General features: G+C 46.3%; 1 protein-coding gene across 6 annotated transcripts in view; it reads right to left on the bottom strand.

The window, feature by feature from the left end:
• Window positions 1-18686, bottom strand: part of LOC308590770 (SH2 domain-containing protein 6-like) — a 29449-nt gene extending 10763 nt beyond the window's left edge. For 4 of the 6 annotated variants that reach the window (XM_081200991.1, XM_081200992.1, XM_081200994.1 and 1 more), the window contains exons 1-7: window positions 15042-15271; window positions 12219-12253; window positions 11750-11766; window positions 11038-11152; window positions 8509-8570; window positions 7787-7859; window positions 2977-3096 (exon numbers count right to left, since the gene is read on the bottom strand). In XM_081200991.1, the coding sequence (XP_081057117.1) occupies window positions 2977-3096; window positions 7787-7859; window positions 8509-8570; window positions 11038-11152; window positions 11750-11766; window positions 12219-12253; window positions 15042-15214 (595 nt within the window). In that variant the 5' untranslated portion in view covers window positions 15215-15271. Of the gene's footprint in view, window positions 1-2976; window positions 3097-7786; window positions 7860-8508; window positions 8571-11037; window positions 11153-11749; window positions 11767-12218; window positions 12254-15041; window positions 15272-16445 lie in introns of those variants that run through there. The other 2 variants (XM_081200995.1, XM_081200996.1) reach the window with 2 other exon arrangements.
• Between the last annotated feature and the right edge of the window lie 2197 nt (window positions 18687-20883).

Raw genomic sequence — 20883 nt, 5'->3', positions numbered from 1 at the left:
CTGACAAGACAGAAGTACTGTTTTTGGGGGACAGGAGGCGGGCAGGTGTGGAGGATTCCCTGGTCTTGAATGGGGTAACTGTGCCCCTGAAGGACCAGGTGCGCAGCCTGGGAGTCATTTTGGACTCACAGCTGTCCATGGAGGCACAGGTCAAATCTGTGTCCAGGGCAGCTGTTTACCAGCTCCATCTGGTACGTAGGCTGAGACCCTATCTGCCTGCGGACTGTCTCGCCAGAGTGGTGCATGCTCTGGTTATCTCCCGCTTGGACTACTGCAATGCGCTCTACGTGGGGCTACCTTTGAAGGTGACTCGGAAACTACAACTAATCCAGAATGCGGCAGCTAGACTGGTGACTGGGGGCAGCCGCCGGGACCATATAACACCAGTCTTGAAAGACCTACATTGGCTCCCAGTATGTTTCCGAGCACAATTCAAAGTGTTGGTGCTGACCTTTAAAGCCCTAAACGGCCTCGGTCCAGTATACCTGAAGGAGCGTCTCCACCCCCATCATTCTGCTCGGACGCTGAGGTCCAGCGCCGAGGGCCTTCTGGCAGTTCCCTCATTGCGAGAAGCAAAGCTACAGGGAACCAGGCAGAGGGCCTTCTCGGTAGTGGCGCCCGCCCTGTGGAACGCCCTTCCAGCAGATGTCAAAGCGATAAACAACTACCTGACATTCAGAAGACATCTTAAGGCAGCCCTGTTCAAGGAAGTTTTTAACATGTGATATTTTACTGTATTTTTGGTTTTTATGGAAGCCGCCCAGAGTGGCTGGGGAGGCCCAGCCAGATGGGTGGGGTATAAATAATAAATTATTATTATTACTATTATTATTATTCCTCTTCTGCCTCTCTCCCCAAGCCCCCAGCCCCCATTCTCTTCACCCCCTCCCAAAGGCAGCAGAGCTCACTTCCAGCCCCTCTCAGGGGGGCGCCATTGCCACTCCAAGAGAACAAGGGAAACGTTCATGGTGAGCTCTGGCCCCTCTTTTTCTAGAAAAACAGCAATGAGCATGAGCCCCTGCATTCCAAAACATCTGGAGGGCAGCAGGTTGTCTGAATTGGACTCCAGTTTTATATGCTGCCTTTCCATAAAGGAAATTGTGGTCAAGACAGCTTACAATATGCAAGGTATCGAACAGCAAGAACAGCAATACATAAAAATAACCATTAAGCAGTTCAATAATATCAACCGCAGTATATTTCAAACATGTAATAATATTTCAATAATGTCCAAATAAAAATTCATTCATTTTTTTAAAAAGCACAGTTCAAACCAAAATATCTGCATATATATTAAGATCTAACTCTACAAAGGTACCACTAACAACCAGTAATGGGAATTGTTCAGTCTTGTACCTCCGATATTGGTAGGGCAGAAAGCAGGGAGTCCCACAGCTGGTGGCGCCAGAGCCAGTGACAGGCAGAGACAAGGAATGCTCGTTTGGCCCCCATCTTCTTCCTCCTTGTATGTCAGAGGGCAGGCAGTTGGGGTTGAGTGGGGGGGGGCAGTGCCCTGTTTTCCCACTGGAATTGCCAAAAACCCAACACACTCTCTGGCAACTTGCCTCACACCTGGGATCCCTCTCCCCCCACCTATCACCTGGGGCCCTGGCTCTCCCCTCCCCACACCAGAGGCATTCTCAGCGTGTTACCCCATTTAGCCCTGGGAGGGGTTAGAGCTATTTAGCTGTCACTTTGGCAGAGGCTCCTCCACTGGGCTCTGCCCCCCCCCCCAACCTCAGTCAGCTTCCACCTGCCTGCCAGGAGGTAGCACCGTCTGTCAGCTTAGAATCTTAGAAGGTTAAAATCATAGAGAGGGGCGGGACCCCTGAGGGTCATCTAGCCCAGCCCCTGCAATGCAGGAATCTTTTGCCCCAACGTGGGGCTTGAACCCATGACCCTGAGATTAGGAGTCTCATGCTCTACCAACTGAGCTATCCCAGCCCCCTCCTCCTTAGTCTCAGGTTGTAGATATGTGTTTATGAAGCCATATATCCTAAAGACACCTCAGTCTCTCGTGACCTTCATTCCAAGGAACCCTGGGCAAGTGCTGGCGCCCCTGGAGCCTCTTGACACTCAGAAATTGGGGTGGTGTGTAACACATATGTTCCCACACTTCTCAGCAAGTGGCATGTGCGCATCAACCCACTAACATCTCATTCCTTAGCCTACTTTTCCCACCGGGCCTCAAGCAGCCCCTCTGCGCCATTCTTAGACTCCTAGAGGCAGCCCTGGGGCGGAGAGTCTCCCAGGCCCATGAGAGGACCAAGCTACAAGGCGTGGGCTCAGCCTGCCGTGGGCTCTGGCTCCACCTACTGTTGCAAATGATCCAACATTCTGCTGATGAAAACGGGGACACGGGCCTTGCAACTGATTCCCAAAGCGCTGCCAGCCCTGCCTGAGGGAAGAAGGCACCCTGCTCTGACTCTTCCCAAAGCCAGGCAAGCGCTTGGCGACTTAGGAGAAGAGGCAGGCGCGCTCCAGGAGCCTGCCAGAGTCTCACACCTCCTTCCCAGAGGCCGGGAAGTGCTCCTTCACAAGGCCACTGCTGTTGCAGGAGCCGCTTCCGCCAGCCCCACCGCAGTCGGTGCAAAATCAGGGCACTCCAAGACGAAGCTTGAGCCCAGGGCGCCTTGAAGGAAAGCATGGTTGTCCCGGATAAATTGGGGCACCTGGAAGGTATGCTGTGGGTCTCCCTGCCTTCTTCCCTTCCCATCCCAAAGACCACTGGGCTGACGGGAGTTGTAGTCTAAAATATCTGGAGAGTACCAGCCGGGTGAAGGTTGGTAGTCTAATCGAGGAGACAAGGAGACAAGCAGGCAGAGGATCTTCAGGTATAACTTGGGAATGAATTTTACTTACTAATCTGAAAGACCCTTAGCTGCCTGTCTCCAGTCCACTGAAGTAAGAATTTACTCAAGCAGCCTTCAGTCACAGATTCCAATGAGGCCACAACTGGCTCACAATGCCACCTACCTCTGCTGGCGACAGCTTTCACTTGGGACCCAGAGGGACCCAGGACTGGCAGAGACCCCCGTCGGGCTGAGAGAGGAAGAGGCGGCAGCACAGACGGCTTCATCATCCCTTTTTGTAGAGCTGCAAAGAAAGGATCTGCATTACTTCTGAGCATGAGCAAAGTGCTTTCCACACACCACCCAGTAATTGCAAACCAACATGTAGGATTTGAGGAAGGGCTTCTAAGCAAGGACCACCACCTCTCAGGTTAAGAAGAATATTTATTTCATAGCACTTTGAGTAAACTGTTCGCCTCTGTTCAACAACCCTGTAAAGTAGAGCTATGCTGTCAAAGCCATATTACAGAGTCTGGGTTGAGACTGAATCAAACTAGGCTACCTTGTGACTTCATTGTGACATTTAACCAGAGAATGCCCTGGAGGAAACTGACAGCACAAGTTTAACCATGAAGCTTAACTCAGAAATAAGCCCAATTGAATTCAATGGAGCTTACTCACAGAAAAGTAGGGTTAGGATTTCAGCCTTAGGCTGCATATACACCATACATTTGAAGCACTTCACCCCTCAAAAATCCTGGGAACTGTGGCCTACCCCTCCAGCACTACAATTCCCAGCACCTTTAACAAACTACAGTTCCCAGGAGTCTTTGGGGATGTTAAGTGTTTTAAATGTATGGGGTGCTTGGGGGGCCAGTGCCTCTGGTGGGAGCACGTCATGTCCTTTTGGGGTGGTTTGTGAGCCTTTGGTCCGTGTACTCATAGAATCATAGAATCATAGAATCATAGAGTTGGAAGAGACCACAAGGGCCATCGAGTCCAACCCCCTGCCAAGCAGGAAACACTATCAGAGCACTCCTGACATATGGTTGTCAAGCCTCTGCTTAAAGACCTCCAAAGTAGGAGACTCCACCACACTCCTTGGCAGCAAATTCCACTGTCGAACAGCTCTTACTGTCAGGAAGTTCTTCCTAATGTTTAGGTGGAATCTTCTTTCTTGTAGTTTGGATCCATTGCTCCGTGTCCGCTTCTCTGGAGCAGCAGAAAACAACCTTTCTCCCTCCTCTATGTGACATCCTTTTATATATTTGAACATGGCTATCATATCACCCCTTAACCTCCTCTTCTCCAGGCTAAACATGCCCAGCTCCCTTAGCCGTTCCTCATAAGGCATCGTTTCCAGGCCTTTGACCATTTTGGTTGCCCTCCTCTGGACACGTTCCAGTTTGTCAGTGTCCTTCTTGAATTGTGGTGCCCAGAACTGGACACAGTACTCCAGGTGTGGTCTGACCAGAGCAGAATACAGTGGCACTATTACTTCCCTTGATCTAGATGCTATACTCCTATTGATGCAGCCCAGGATTGCATTGGCTTTTTTAGCTGCCGCGTCACACTGTTGGCTCATGTCAAGTTTGTGGTCAACCAAGACTCCTAGATCCTTTTCACATGTACTGCTCTCAAGCCAGGTGTCACCCATCTTGTATTTGTGCCTCTCATTTTTTTTGCCCAAGTGCAATACTTTACATTTCTCCCTGTTAAAATTCATCTTGTTTGTTTTTGCCCAGTTCTCTAATCTGTCAAGGTCGTTTTGAAGTGTGATCCTGTCCTCTGGGGTGTTAGCCACCCCTCCCAGTTTGGTGTCATCTGCAAATTTGATCAGGATGCCCTTGAGTCCATCATCCAAGTCGTTGATAAAGATGTTAAATAAGACCGGGCCCAAGACAGAACCCTGTGGCACCCCACTAGTCACTCTTCTCCAGGATGAAGAGGAACCATTGATGAGCACCCTTTGGGTTCGGTCAGTCAGCCAGTTACAAATCCACTGAGTGGTAGCAGAGTCAAGACCGCATTTTACCAGCTTCTTTACAAGAATATCATGGGGCACCTTGTCAAATGCCTTGCTGAAATCAAGATAGGCTATATCCACTGAGTTCCCTTCATCTACCAGGCTTGTAATTCTGTCAAAAAATGAGATCAGGTTAGTCTGACATGACTTATTTTTCAGAAATCCATGCTGACTATCGGTGATCACAGCATTCCTTTCTAGGTGCTCACAGACTGTTTGCTTAATGATCTGCTCCAGAATCTTCCCTGCTATTGATGTCAGACTGACTGGGCGGTAATTATTTGGGTCCTCTCTTTTCCCCTTTTTGAAAATAGGGACAACATTTGCCCTCCTCCAGTCTGCCGGGACTTCGCCTGTTCTCCAGGATTTCTCGAAGATGACTGCCAGTGGTTCTGAGATCACATCTGCCAGTTCTTTTAATACTCTTGGATGCAGTTCATCTGGCCCTGGAGACTTGAATACATCTAAACTAGCCAAATATTCTTGTACTGTCTCCTTAGTTATTCTGGGCTGTGTTTCCTTTGCTGAATCATTTGCTCCAAATTCTTCAGGTCGGGCATTGTTTTCTTTATCGGAGAAGACTGAGGCAAAGAAGGCATTGAGGAGTTCAGCCCTTTCTGTGTCCCCTGTTTGCATTTCACCATCTTCTCCTCTGAGTGACCCCACTGTTTCTTTGTTCTTCCTTTTGCTACGAACATACCCATAAAAGCCTTTTTTGTTGCTTTTAACCTCTCTAGCAAGCCTGAGTTCATTCTGTGCTTTAGCTTTTCTGACTTTGTGTCTACACGTTCTGGCTATTTGTTTGAATTCCTCTTTGGTGGTTTCCCCCCTTTTCCATTTTTGGTACACATCCTTTTTTAATCTTAATTCAGTTAAAAGTTCTTTAGATAGCCACCCTGGCTTCTTTAGGCACCTTCCATGTTTCCGTCTCATTGGTATTGCCTGACGTTGTGCTTTTACTATCTCCCTCTTAACAAACTCCCAGCCATCATGAACTCCCTTTCCTTTTAGTATTGCTGTCCATGGGATCTCACCCAGCACTTCCCTAAGTTTTATGAAGTCGGCTTTCTTAAAGTCAAGAAATTGAGTCCTTCTTAAAGTCAAGAAATTGAGTCCGATCTCACCTGTGGCTTTTAGAAGCTGTCAGCAGGTGACAGCAGCCACATCCCAGGGAATGGCTTCCACTGGCTGGCTAAACCAGGTGAGGGGAGCTGATGGGTCTGAAACCCTTGGCTAGTTAGGGACTGCCTATCCCATGCATGCAAAGAGAGGCTCCAGCAGATTGAGCAGATGAAAACAACAGGGAGTCCACCAGTCAAGAAGGGAAGTGAGGGGCAGGTGGGGCTCATTCGCCTGGGAAGGAAACCCAACTAGGAGAAGAAAATCTCTGATCCTGAACCTCCACTGCCTTGCGGGATATTTTTGGAGAGGTAAAGGCTAAGGACTAAACCCTACTCAAATCTGGATGGAGTCCCTAAGAGGGTTGGATGGCGCCTTGTACGCCTCCTTCCAGCGACTCCTGCAACCAAGATGGTGCCAAACGTCCTGCTCTCCTTCACTTTGGACCCCATCAGCCAGGCCATTTGGTGCCGCTAAGGCAGCAGTTTGATTTCACCCCCCGCCCCCGGCACACTCCATTGTCTCTCGAGACAGACGGATGCTAACAATGCTGCCTTTGTCCATTCGCTGCTATAAAACAAATTAAGCGCTCCCTCCTCTTTGTTGAAGAGCCTCGGACTCAGATATTTAATCTGGAAAGTGGCACAGACCTGCTTCGTGCTTCATGTTCTGAGCCTGTCTGTCTCTCGCGGTGCCACAGCTTTCCCCAACCCCCACTGGCCCAGCCTGACTTTTCCAGGGTCAGGTGAAAAAACAGCGAGACTCTTTGCCTTGCCAGCTTCCAAACATGACAATCACCCCATAATAATCACAAGACCTTAGGGCTGTACTGGATAGCTCAGTGAAGAAGTTGACCCAGTGTGCAGCAGCTGTGAAAAAGGCAATTTCCATGCCAAGGACCATAGGAAAAGGAATTGAAAATAAAACTGCTTATGTGATTATACAACCCCAGAGCACACTTGGAGTCCAGTGCACAGTTCTGGTCGCCTCTTCTCAAAATGGAGATTTAGAGTTCAAAAGGTTCAGAAAACGGCAATGAAAATGTTCAAGGGATGAAGCGACTTCTCTTTGAGGGCAGGTTGCAGAATTTGGACTTTTAAGTTCAGAGAAAAGGTGAGCAAGAGGAGACATGAGAGGAGTACACAAAATTATGCATGTCCTGAAGAAAGTGGAGAGAGTGTATATCCCTCTCTCATGGTGCTGGAACTCAGGAACATCCAATGAAACTGAACGTTGGAAGATTCAGGACAGAAAAAAGAACAATGCACAGGTAAACTATGGAACTGCCTGCCACAGGACACAGTGGTGGCCGCCAACTTGGGTGGCTTTCAAAGAGGACTGGGAGGATTCATGGACTACGAGTCCCGGTGGCTCCCCAGCAATGCTTCTACATGAGAGGAGAGCGTTCTTGGGCTCGGATCCTGCCTGCTGGTTTCCCTTTGGGCCATCTGGCTGACCATTGTGAGAACAGAATGGAATAATAATTAATAATAATAATAATAATAATAATAATAATAATAATAATAATAATTTATTAATCTGGCTGGGTTCCGCCAACCACTCTGGGCAGCTTCCAACAAAAGATTAAAAATACATTAAAACATCAGTCATTAAAAACTTCCCTAAGCAGGGCTGCCTTCAGATGTCTTCTAAACGTCAGATAGTTGTTTATTTCTTTGACATCTGATGGGAGGGCGTTCCACAGGGTGGGCGCCACCACCGAGAAGGCCCTCTGCCTAGATGGGCCATGGGCCTGGCCCCGCAGGTTCTTCAGACATCCTCAGTCCCCAGGAAGGCATCATCCCCCCTTCCACCTGCTCCCCTTCTCTGCCCAGCCCCTTCCTCTGACCTCTTTCTATGGCCAGGAAGTTGAATGTCCCGTCACTGGAGTCGTCACCATCTGCTCCAGGCTTGGACAGGAACTGCAAGGCATGAAAAAGAACTGAATTGCGCTTCACATTGAAATGGGGGCACTCCAGACATTCTTTTTATTCTGTATTCGTGATGATTTCTGCTCCTGGTGGTATTGGTAGGGCTAGACAAGATTCCGCTTTCAACACTGCTTGTGCTTGTGAAAATTTTGGAGTGGACAGACATACGGTTTTGCATCCTGTCAGTACATGCCCTGTAACTTTTCATGCCATGCATTTACGGTGGGGTATTATCCTGATATTTATAGGGCTCTCTTGCCATCTGGAGGGACACCCACGCAGTAATACCAGGGAAGCAACACAGAACAACTAAGAAAACAGAAGGGAGTGCGGACGGTCCAGTATAAATCCACCGCTAATGCAACTGTTTTTGGGGCCAATGGTGCTGCAGAGAAACACCAACCTGGAGAAGGTCCTTTTGTGTCTTGAGCCCTTGTGCAAAAGAAATTTTGCTTTTCAAAAAAAAGGACACATCCCAAATCCAAAAGATTTCATTTCTTAACAAAGCTTATAAAAAGTAGGAAAATGAACATACAATTTCTCCCTGCAGTTTTAATGCCCTGCAAGTTAGCCAGAGAGATGATGCTTGGCTGTCTGGAGAGCACAGCTGTCCCGCCTGTGCAAGCAGCACATCACTCACCGGAAGGGACTTGGGCTGGAGGAGGTTGTGTGGCTCAGAGAAGCGCCTCAAGGCCGGGCGATCTAAGGACAGAGAGACAACCTGAGAGGGAGCTATAACTCTTGTGCCCCCACAAGCACCTTTCACTTCTCCCCTTTCTCTTCCTGGTCAACATGGCTCACTCCACCCACCCACCCTCTTCCCTCTAGAATCCAGGGGGGGGGGGCGGCTTGCAGGTGATTGCAGTCACCTTGCTCAAGGCAGGTATTCCAGAGACAGAGCTTCTTCAGCAGACACCTGTGCAGCTTCTGCTTAAAGACCTCCAATGAGGGAGACCTCGACCCATCTAGGTAACTGATCCCATTGACAAACAGATCTTCTTATCAAGTAGCGATGGGCAAATCTGCCAATTTCAGTTTCTTTCAGTTTCTCAGTTTTCTACTCTTCTATTCAGTTCTCTACATTTCTGCATCAGTTTGTAATTATTGCTATTTTGGATCCTCATGAAAATTCATTAGCTATTTAGTACAATTTTCTCCTCATAAACACATGTTTTTATGTACTTTTGCCTAATATGCACATTTTGCAATGCAATTTCCCCTAATATAATACATTTTTCTACATCATTTTCACAAATATATGCATTTTTATGGAAACTTAATCCCAGTGTATGTATTTGTTACTTGGCTGGACAACTGCAATTTCGAATGGCTGTGTTCCTGTCTGCATAGAGTTTAGGAAAGTTCAAATTAGGTGGGCTTTTTTATAGATATGAACTGAACTGAACTGTCCCCTATCCTTATTGTCAAGAAAGTTATTCTAATGTTCAGCCAAAATCCACCTGCAGCTCAAACCCATCTAGTTCTGCCCTCTGGGTGGCAGAAGAGAAGAAGTCCTCGCTCTCTTCTGTGTGACAGGCAGATACTTGTGACATCATTGTGCCCTCTTAGCTCTCTCTTCTCTAGGCTGTCCACATCCAGTTCCTTCAGCCCTTCCCCTCCATGCCCCCAACCATCTGCAAAGCAGTTGTGCGTCATTTGCACATTTGTTAAGAATCCTAATGCCAGTGTACTGGAGAAAGCAAAGACCACCAGTGTCAAAGCAGTGATTCTTCAACATCAACTTCGTTGGACTGGTCATGTTGTTTGGATGCCTGATTATCATCTTCCAAAGCAACTACTCTATTCTGAACTTAAAAACGGAAAGTGTAATGCTGAAGGTCAACAAAAGAGGTTTAAAGACTTTCTCAAGGCAAATCTAAAAAAAAAGTAGTATAAACACTGACAACTGGGAAACACTGCCCTCGAGCGCTCCAGTTGGAGAACAGCCTTTACCAAAGGTGTCATGGACTTTGAAGATGCTCAAACTCAGGAAGAAAGGGGAAGAGGTGTGTGAAGAGGAAGGCATGCTTGGCAAACCCTCGCCATGATCAACTCCCGCCTGAAAACCTATGTCCCCACTGTGAAAGGATGTGTGGATCCAGAATTGGCCTCCACAGTCACCTACGGACACACTGTTAAGATTCACTGATGAGCACTCTCTGCGTACAGTTTTCCAACTTGGAATAAGCCTACCTGGCAGTACTGTCATTTAACCTGCAATTAACCAGTTTTTTAATCAAAATGGCACAGGGAACTTTGCTGGTTGTGATGATGGCTCCAGAGTATGGATGGGGGAATCTCTCAATTAATTCTGTTTCCTCATTTTTCCACTCTTAAGTTTATTTCTCCACATTCCCACATCAGTCTGCCATTTTTTAAAAAGTCCTCATAAAAATCCAGCAACGTTTCATTTTTAATTGCTCCTAATATAGAATTGTAGACCCGAGGATCATCTAGTCCACCCCAGCTTTGTTTGCAATTCTGCCTGATAAACACATTTTTTGCAAAGCCATTTCCCCTTATATGCCCTTTTGTATGCTATTTCCACCAGTATGTGCAATTTTGTGGACACTTTGCCCCAGTATATGCATTTTTTATGCACATTACTTGGCTGGAGAACTGCATTGAACTGCTGCCTTCAAAGGAGGTGTTATGTACTGAGTTGAATAGGATCCAAACTGCAGCAGTCTGATTGGTCCTAGAACAATAGGATCCAAAATGCAGTCTGATTGGTCCTAGAACAATAGGATCCAAAATGCAGCAGTCTGATTGGTCCTAGAACAATGCAGCAGTATGATGTATGATTGGTTGGCAGGAACCACCCAATCCTGCTCCAGATAGAAGTGAATCCACAACCTGATTGGCTTACAGTAGAATTCCGGAATTAGCCAATCATGTGCAGCCCATTGTGTAAATAATGTATATAAAGCAGATACTGTGAGGTGACATTCATTCATTCCTCCTCACCACTATGAGCTGAATAAAGAGCATGAAATCACTTTGCGACTCTGAGTATATTTCAGGAGGGCTGTGCTTTGGTTCACATATTATTTCAGAAAGTTCAAAATAGGCAGGCTTGCCTATCAATGTAAACTAAATCACATCCTCCCCCCCCCCCATACTCTGGAGAGTCCCGTTTCCAGAGTCTTACCCACCCATCCCAACTTACCAAGATATATGTTCTCTGCAAGCGCTGGAACCATTTGCTTGCTCTGTCCTTTACTTGGGGGCACTTCATATGTATACAGATTGTCTTCCTCCTCCTCTTGAGTATCACTGGGAACCTACAAGAATGGAAGGCAGAAGCTCTCAAATATTCGGTGGTCCAGGCTGTGTTGCAGTCATGGAAGGCTAGGGAGCAGCCACAAAAGAAACCGCTTATGAACAAAATCGAAGCCAGCAAATAGCCAGGTCCAGAGGGCATCCACCTGAGAGTGTGCAGCACGCATTGAAAGTGCCTTCTTTCCCTCAGAGAATGTTGGGAACTGTAGTTTAACACTAATAGAGCTACAATCCTGGCATCGTTAACAAACAATAGTTCCCCGGATTCAGGGGGAGTGGACACACAACCATTGGGCTGGTTTCCATAGATTTTTCTCAATCTCTCCCAAGGCAGAATTGAGAGCTATCCATAGAAAGCGGTAGAAAAACACTGGGCTTTGCCTTTGCTATGACTGGGTGGCAAGTACACACACAACCCCCTCCCCAAGGAAAAGGGGGAAGCAAGTAGAGAAATTCAGGTTCACTTGAACATAAAGATGGTCTGCCCTGGGGGGCTATCTAGGGGCGACGCTGGCATTAGGGAGCAGACGTCAAGAGGGCTCTGGGGTTAAGATGGCAGGGATAGTGCTGGGAGTTGGCTGGTGGTGCAGAATACTTACCCCCTGCAGCTGTTTCTCTGAAACACACAAAGGGCTTTGGCTCAGCCATGTTTTTATCAAAACTTCCCACAAAGTGTTTCCCAAAAAAACAGACATCAGCAACAAAATCAACAAGAATCATAAGGTACCATTTAAAACTTTCATATTAATAAACAGATTCAGTCTCTCAAGGCTTTGGAAAACACCACTGAAAGCATAACTGGGCAGCTCAGCTCAAAGGGGCTGATGGCCTTTGTGCCCAGGGACTTAAGGACACCGCAATAAAGGAGTTTTGGAGGCTTCCTTATATTCTAAGGTCACATTTGCACCAAATGTTTAAAGCATTATGATACACAGCCATGGCTTCCCCAAAGATTTCTGGGAGCTGAAGTTTGTTAAGGGGCTGAGAGTTAAAAGGGGACACGCACACCCCACTTCTTTGTGATGAACGCAACACAGGCATCCCTGTGTTATGTACTCCACTGCTTACCTGGTCGCTTGGGAGGCACAGGTGGGACTCTGGACCTTTTAAGAAGGGCAGGAACAAAATTAGACATTCAGAAGCATCATGAGACAAGATGGCAATCTCCCTGTTCCTCTTCCACTTGGCTCTGGGTAGTTGTGTCCAAAAAGGACTGAACAAGTATCTGCTAGAGATGCTCTGTAGCAGTGCATTAGACATAGTCTTCCCTCAGGACCCTCCTCCTTTCCCCAGCAAACTGTCTATGGAAGAACCTCTGTGCCTTGTATAATCCTCTGGGGACGGACAATGTGTTTTTCTTAAGAATCAATTTCTATTGAAAGTTTTCAAGATAAAATACAACAAAAGCCAGGCTGATCTAAGAGAGAAAGATAGAAAAGAAACAAAAGAAGAGAAGAAAAAAGAGAGAAAAGAAAAAGAAAAGAAGAAGGGGGGAAAGAGGACAAGAATACCAATCTCTTTATCACAATTATACCTTAACCCTTATTCCACACACTGAAGAGTGAACCCTCCAGTCACTATTTCATTTCCTAGAAGGTGGAAAAAGCAGCAAGGGGGTCAACTATTTTGGACCTTATTAACAGCTAAGAACTGATCAATGAGGTGGAAGTAGTGGGAACCTTGGGAGAAAGTGACAACGTCCTCTTGGGATTCATTATACAGTGGTACCTCGGGTTAAGTACTTAATTTGTTCCGGAGGTCCGTACTTAACATGAAACTGTTCTTAACGTGAAGCACCACTTTAGCTAATGGGGCCTCCTGCTGCCGCCGCACTGCCAAAGCACGATTTCTGTTCTCATCCTGAAGCAAAGTTCTTAACCCGAGGTACTATTTCTGGGTTAGTGGAGTCTGTTACCTGAAGCGCATGTAACCTGAAGCCTATGAAACCTGAGGTACCACTGGACAGAGGAAATGAAAAGCTGAGTGTAGCTGGACACACACACTGCACAACCTTTCTCCCTCCTCTATGTGACATCCTTTTATATATTTGAACATGGCTATCATATCACCCCTTAACCTCCTCTTCTCCAGGCTAAACATGCCCAGCTCCCTTAGTTGTTCCTCATAAGACATCGTTTCCAGGCCTTGGACCATTTTGGTTGCCCTCCTCTGGACACGTTCCAGTTTGTCAGTGTCCTTCTTGAATTGTGGTGCCCAGAACTGGACACAGTACTCCAGGTGAGGTCTGACCAGAGCAGAATACAGTGGCACTATTACTTCCCTTGATCTAGATGCTATACTCCTATTGATGCAGCCCAGAATTGCATTGGCATTTTTAGCTGCCGCGTCACACTGTTGGCTCATGTCAAGTTTGTGGTCAACCAAGACTCCTAGATCCTTTTCACATGTACTGCTCTCAAGCCAGGTGTCACCCATCTTGTATTTGTGCCTCTCATTTCCCCCCTCCCCAAGTGCAATACTTTACATTTCTCCCTGTTAAAATTCATCTTGTTTGTTTTTGCCCAGTTCTCTAATTTGTCAAGGTCGTTTTGAAGTGTGATCCTGTCCTCTGGGGTGTTAGCCACCCCTCCCAGTTTGGTGTCATCTGCAAATTTGATCAGGATGCCCTTGAGTCCATCATCCAAGTCGTTGATAAAGATAAAGGTCAGGTGGGCTAAAACTCAGAACAAGCTCAAGCTTGCAAGGAGGTTCAAGATAATAAAAAGGTTTCTTCGACTATGTTTGAAGTAAGAGGAAGAGCAAGCAAGTGGTAGCCCCTCTGCGTGGAGAAGACAGAGAAATGCTGTTGGATGACCGAGAGAAGGCAGAACTGTTCAACCTGTACCTGCCTCTGTCTTCTTCCTAAAGGAAAACAGTGCCCAACCTGGTGATAGTGAAATAAAGGATGAAGAGGGAAAAAGGACAAATGGGCTTCCACAGGCCCAGTGTTGCTCAGCATCTTTGGATATGACTTGAATGAAGGAATTAAGGGGATGCTCATCAGATCTGAAGATGACACTAAACTCGGAGGGGTACCTAGCTAAGATAGAACCAGGTTCAAGAGGATCTTACCAAAGTAAAGAACTGAGTCAAAACTAATAAAATGAATTTCAACAGGGACAAATGTCAGGTTCTGCACTTAGGCAGGAAGAACCAGGTGCACAAATGTAAGATGGGGGACACCTGGACTGCCTGTAGCACATGTGAAAAGGATCTAGGGGTTTGGGTGGACCACAAGCTTAACATGAGTCATCAGTGTGATTGCAGCAGCAAAAAAATGCTAATGCAATTCTGGGCTGCAACAACATATGTATAATGTCCAAAGCAAGGAAAGCCATAGTCCCACTCTATTCTTCCTTGGTCAGACAACACCTGGAATACTGTGCCCATTTCTACAGTTTAAGAAGGATATTGACAAGCTGTAAGGTGTGCATAGGAGGGTGACTAAGATGATCAAGGGTCTGGAAACCAAGCTTTATGGGGAATGGTTGAGGGAGGCGGGTTTGCTTAGCATGGATAAGAGAAGTGATATAATAACCTTAATGAAATATCTGAAGGACTGCCATACTGAATAGAATAAGCTTGGGTTTTTTGCTGCTCCAGAGTGGGACCCAAACAAATGGATTCAAATTACATGAAAGGAGATTCTGACTAAATGTGAGGGGAAAGTTTCTGATGGCAAGAGCTCCCCCCCCCATCAAATAAATAAATAAAAATACGTAACTAAGTGACCAATCACGTAGCAGATAGCTCAGTTCTACCCCAACACAATTCCTGGCTACACCTATGCTTCCATCTCTGCCATTCTACGATTCTATGGCTCTATGATTCTAAGCCCACTTTTCTGCTTGCAGTTGATTATAAGCCACAAGTCAATAAAAGGTTGCTCACGGAGTCTTATTCTTCCCAAATATGTTCTGCAAAAAGAAGGAAAGGAAGTTATAGAGAGAAAACAAAATTAAAATCTTCCTCTTATATTTGTTAATCAAGAATCCCCTTGGGTAGTATGGAGCCAAACTGTTTGGAAACAAAATAAAGGTAAAGGTAAAGGGACCCCTGACCATTAGGTCCAGTCGTGACCGACTCTGGGATTGCAGCGCTCATCTCGCTTTATTGGCCGAGGGAGCTTCCAGGTCATGTGGCCAGCATGACAAAGCCGCTTCTGGTGAACCAGAGCAGCGCATGGAAACGCCGTTTACTTTCCCGCCGGAAGCACACTTTGATGTGCTTTCGAACTGCTAGGTGGGCAGGAGCTGGGACCGAAAGATGGGAGCTCACCCCGTCGCAGGGATTTGAACAGCCGACCTTCTGATCGGCAAGTCCTAGGCTCAGTGGTCTAACCCACAGCGCCACCCGCGTCCCTTGGAAACTAAGTAGTGATTGATGCATATAAGGACTCACATTAAAAAGCTACAGAATATTGAGGGTGTTTGGTGCAGGGTGAAGGTGGCCCAATAGAGACTACAGTATTTTGGAGGTGTGGTGCTTATGGGGATGCTTGCCTTGAGGTTCAGCAACTCAAGTGTTTAATTGTCCCTTCTATACCACCTTCTAAAATAGTACAGTTTTGCTTTAATGGGAAAAAAGAGAAAAGAAATATTGGAAAGAAACCAGGAATTTAACACCCCCCTCCCAAAATAGTTCCAGTACACACTTATGTCAGAGTTGCATTTTTAAGCGCACAGACAACACAAATAACCAAGTCTCAAAAAGCCCAGGAGGACAACACAGACAACACTGGAATGCAATGATGTGATGACAACGTTGCGCGGATGCTCTGTAAAACGTGAGTGAACAAAGGATAACAATCCTGCAGTAAAAAGCAATACAGAAGCAACTGTGGATTGGCCTGACCCAGTCATATGAATCCCACAGTCTGTAACACACCTCTACAAAGAGTTCACATGATATATTCCTGCCTTATATTCCTGCCCAGCCTGGGCAGACCTTGCAATGTGCACGTCCTTCTTCCACATACTCTCCACCCATTATAGTGGCAGCTGCCAGTCCTCAGTGTTTAACAGATGTGACATGAAATCAGTCACAGTTCCAGTCCCCTGACAACTGAGGGGCAGAGGACCACCACCAACTGCATATGACATTTTATTCCCAAAGAAGACAGCTTCTCTGAAACAAGAAGCGTAAAGATGGTTACCACAATTTTTATTAGGCTTTGGTAACATCTAGGAATGTCGATTTCATTTTCTCATTTTTCAAATCTTCTGTTTACCACATTTCTCTATCAGTTTGCCATTTTTAAAAATAAGTCCCCACAAGCCACACAGTTGGACTCACTTTTAGCTGACCCAGATTCCCAGCAGAAAGCTCTCCCGAACACCAACCCTAAAATACCTGGGCAGAAAGCAAACGTCAATCTTACCATTGTGGAAGAAGTGGAGCTCCACTCAGCCCAGCCATGGGCCATGCAAATGGGGGCCTGGCCTTGCCAAGCAGGCACAAAACACCACTGTGCCTCATATTTGCATACACCTTCCAAAGGATAGATTTACACAGAAATGGCAACAACAAAGGGGGGGGGGAGCTTAAAAAGAAGGGAGGGGTAGCTAATGCTGCAGAAAACAAAATCAGAATTCAAAATTACTTTAACAGGTTGGAGAACTAGGTGCAAGCTAACAAAACGAATTTCAATAGGGACAAATGTAAAGTTCTGCACTTGGGCAGGAAGAACCAGATGCCCAAATATAGGATGGGGGACACCTGGCTTACTAGCAGTACCTGTGAAAAGGATCTGGGGGTCTTGGTGGACCACAAGCTGAACATGAGTAAACAGTGTGATGCAACAGCAAAAAAAAGCTAATGCTATTCTAAGCTGCATCAAGAGAAGTCTCTAGTGTCCCAGTCAAGAGAAGTCATAGTCCCACTCTATTCTTCCTTGGTCAGACCACATCTGGAATACTGGGTCCAATTCTGGGCATCACAATTTAAGAAGGATGTTGACAAGCTGGAAGGTGTGTAGAGGAAGGTGACCAAGATAATCAAGGGTCTGGAAACCAAGTCTTATGAGAAATGGTTGAAGGAGGTGGGTATGTTTAGCCTGAAGAAGAGGAGACTGAGAGGAGATATGAGAGCCATCTTCAAATACCTGAAGGGCTGCCATATGGAAGAGGGAACAAGCTTGTTTCTCCTGCTCTGGAGGGTAGGACTCGAACCCATGGCTTCAAGTTGCAAGAAAGAAGATTCCAACATAACATTCAGAAAAGCTTTCTGACAGTAAGAGCTGTTCTGCGGTGGAACAGACTCTCACGAGAGGTGATGGACTCTCCTTCCTTGGAGGTTTTCAAGCAGAGGTTGGATGGTCATCTGTCATTGATACATTAGCTGGGATTCCTGCATTGCAGGGGACTGGACTAGATGACAGTCATGGTCCCAGTCTACTGCAGAATCAAAGCAAACATCAGTGAGGTTTTCTGCAAACTGACAATTGTTCCGATTCAGCGGTAAACAGTGGGTTTTCCAGGGAACCTGACGGGACAAATGGAAGAGATTTTGGGACAAAAAGAGTGGGGATGATCCCACAGAGAGCAGCTGCCTTATACCTAAGCTGACCATTGGTATTGGCAACACCAATAAATTGAGGGCGGTGTGGGAGGTTGCCCCATACAGGGCGCCAAGCCAAGGGGGCGCACAGTTGAGAAGATCCCTCACTGAGAAGATCCATTTGGGGGCACCAAATTGTGGCCTTGCTCAGGGCGCCCACTACCAAAGAGCCCCAAGGTCCGCTCCAAGTGGGATCTTCCCAGCCTTACCTGAGATGTTGAAGTCAGGAGACTCTACCACTGAAGCAACCTTTAAAAATAATGTTTGAATCAGCCTTCTGTACTAATTTATGCTTATTTAAATGTTATTTCCCAATTACTCTTCAGGACTTGTACAATTTTTTAAAAAATTAACTAGCATGTTAAGAGTAAATGTGAAACACGCACATCACTAGAATGATAAATATAAGGGTTTAAATGGGTTTAAAATACATATATTTAAAAATAGGATTACAATTCTCTTTCATTTTAGTGCAATTGCACAAATTTTACATTTTAAATAACCATTTTTTGTGCTAATTAAAGTGTTGATTTTAAAAAGTGTGTGTGTGTGTGTGTTATAATGGCACCAACCAGAAAAGTATTTGTGATGGTATGGCAAGTGGCTATAGATGGACCATCCTGATCTGTCACACGTCAAAGCCAAGACAAGAGGAATTGCAGCACTGAGGTCCCTCACAGCTGAGAGAAACTGCCTTGCTCTGCTCGCCTTTCCAAGCAAGCAGGAGAAATGGAAGCAGAATGGGGAAAACACAGGGCAGCAACTTGATGAAAACGTGAGTGAATGAAGAAACATGAAATGCCCCTATGGCAATTTGTATCACTGCTTTTAAATATATCATGTGATATTGTAATGTGGCACATTATTGTGTATTGCTTTTAGGACTCTGAAAGCTACTTTGAGTACATATTTGTAGAACAGAGGGACATAAATTCTATCAATCAACCCATAATTACACATCCATATGCACCAGGGAAAAACATTTCTTTTTTAAAAAACATATTTTTATTAAACAATTCCAACCTAACAAATTATCTGACCATATACCGTATTTTTCACCCTATAGGACGCACTTTTCCCCCTCCAAAAATGAAGGGGAAATGTGTGTGCGTCCTATGGGGCGAATGCAGGCTTTCGCTGAAGCCTGGAGAGTGAGAGGGGTCGGTGTGCACCGAGGGTTGCTCCGAGACCGGCTCCGAGGGTTGCGCAGAGCTGCCTGCAGTCCCTGGCTCAGCGCAGCTCTGCGCAGCCACCGGGAGCCGGGCGCGAAGTCCCGCCCCGCTCTGGATGGCCGCGCAGAGCTGCCTGCAGTCCCGGGATCAGCGCACTTCTCCCCATAGCCAGCCCCACAAGCTCGGGGGACAGTGGGGAGGCCGCTGTTCCCTGACCTGGTTCTTCCAGCCCCGCACCTGGGGGGGAAAAATAATTTTATTTTTCTTTATTCCCCCCAAAAAAACTAGGTGCGTCCTATGGGCCGGAGCGTCCTATGGGGCGCAGAATACGGTAATCATTTCTCTTCTGCCGGGACTTTGGCTTTTAATGATCTATGGCCTCTTTTAGTGGATGGGATGCTTTGATTCTGCCTTTTAAAAATACATTTGAAAGATTTTTCTGTTTTGTTTTATAGTTTTAACATAAATGCTATTTAATCATTGTTGTAAATTGCTTTGCAGTACTTTTGGTTAAATAAAAGGCAACTCATAAATTTCATCCATCATGATGATTTCAGTTCTTTCAGGCACATTTTTTGCTTCCAGCTCTGTGCAATGATGGCACACCAGAAATGAGATTTTGGGGAGACTCTGTCTCAGGGACCAGACCTCTCTCATCTGACCCTCAGGGCTCATTCGAGAACACGCTTCTCCCTAGCGCTGCTTCTTGCTCTCCCGGAGTGTTTCTGCCCGCCTGGAATGTGTCCTTGCACCCTGATCCTTACTTCTGCTGAGGTGGGGGGGGGGTGTGCGTTAGAGAGACTGTGCATGGAGCCTGTACAGAGGTAACATTTCTATTCCTTGCTCTGGCCTCTTTGTGTCTCAGGCCCAGCCCACCACTGTGGACATGTGGCCCTGGAAGATGGTCCAGAAGGAAATGTCATTCTCAGGCAGAAGCTGGTTCCCCACCCCCGCTACAAGACAGAATGATTTTCAGGCTTTGGGTTTCTTAATGCTTTTGCATTAAGAACTATGGGTGGGATAAAATAAAAAAATTCTTCCAGTAGCACCTTAAAGACCAACTAAGTTAGTCCTCCCAGAGCTTGAGAAAGAGAACTGTCATTGTCCAGGAGAGGTTGTAGATCTCTGATGATGCGTTGTACTCCCATTCCCATTCCCACCACCCTTCTGAGTAATACCCCTCCCCACCTTCTCACTATATAGAAGGATCTGGCAACTTCTGTTTCAGTGTATCTGAAGAAGTGTGCATGCACACGAAAGCTCATACCAAGAACTAACTTAGTTGGTCTTTAAGGTGCTACTGGAAGGAATTTTTTTAATTTGACTATGGCAGACCAACACGGCTACCTATCTGTATATGGGTGGGATAGAAAATCAAAGGAAGAAATCCGTTTGTTAACAGTTTTCAGGTATAGCTCTCCATGAAGCTTTAGCACAGAGGTAAATGCCCCTACCTGCACCGTAATTTGGCTTGGAAAAAGTTCTCTCTTGGCTCCAAGAAAAGGCTTTCCTCCCAAGCCTAAAAACTGCTTGTGGATGAACAGGGTTCTCTAACCCTGCTTTGGTACATGTGTCCAGCTGGCTAAGCCCAGTCCATGGGCATGCATTGGGACCCAATAAAAACCTTTCATTTGCACCCCAAGGTCTCAGGATCTGGCTTGCAAATGCACACCTTTGCCAGAGGCTGCTGGAGGGGTGTGTGTGAAGGTCTTCTAGGATTAGAAATATAACAGTGATGGGGAGATAAGGAAGCCCTTAAAGAGTGAGCAAAATTCCCCAACCCTTGGAGAGAACATCCCTCCTGCCCCAAATCCTGCCTCCTTCCCTTAGTGCCAGGTATGTTGGTTATGAAACATGCAAATAGGGCTGAGATGTGGTTTGGGATTGGTGTAAAAGCTGATGATGCAACAATAGCACGGATACCTCCCCTTACGGAAGGGGATGGGGTTCCAGCCCAGAATGAATGTTACAGGTTCCCCAAACACTCTTGGGTACATGACTCT

This window comes from Podarcis bocagei (genome assembly GCF_964188305.1).
Source record: "Podarcis bocagei genome assembly, chromosome: 7".
Taxonomy (NCBI): domain Eukaryota; kingdom Metazoa; phylum Chordata; class Lepidosauria; order Squamata; family Lacertidae; genus Podarcis; species Podarcis bocagei.
The sequence above is the reverse complement of the archived record's forward strand: the minus strand, read 5'-3'. Positions and strand labels throughout refer to the sequence as shown.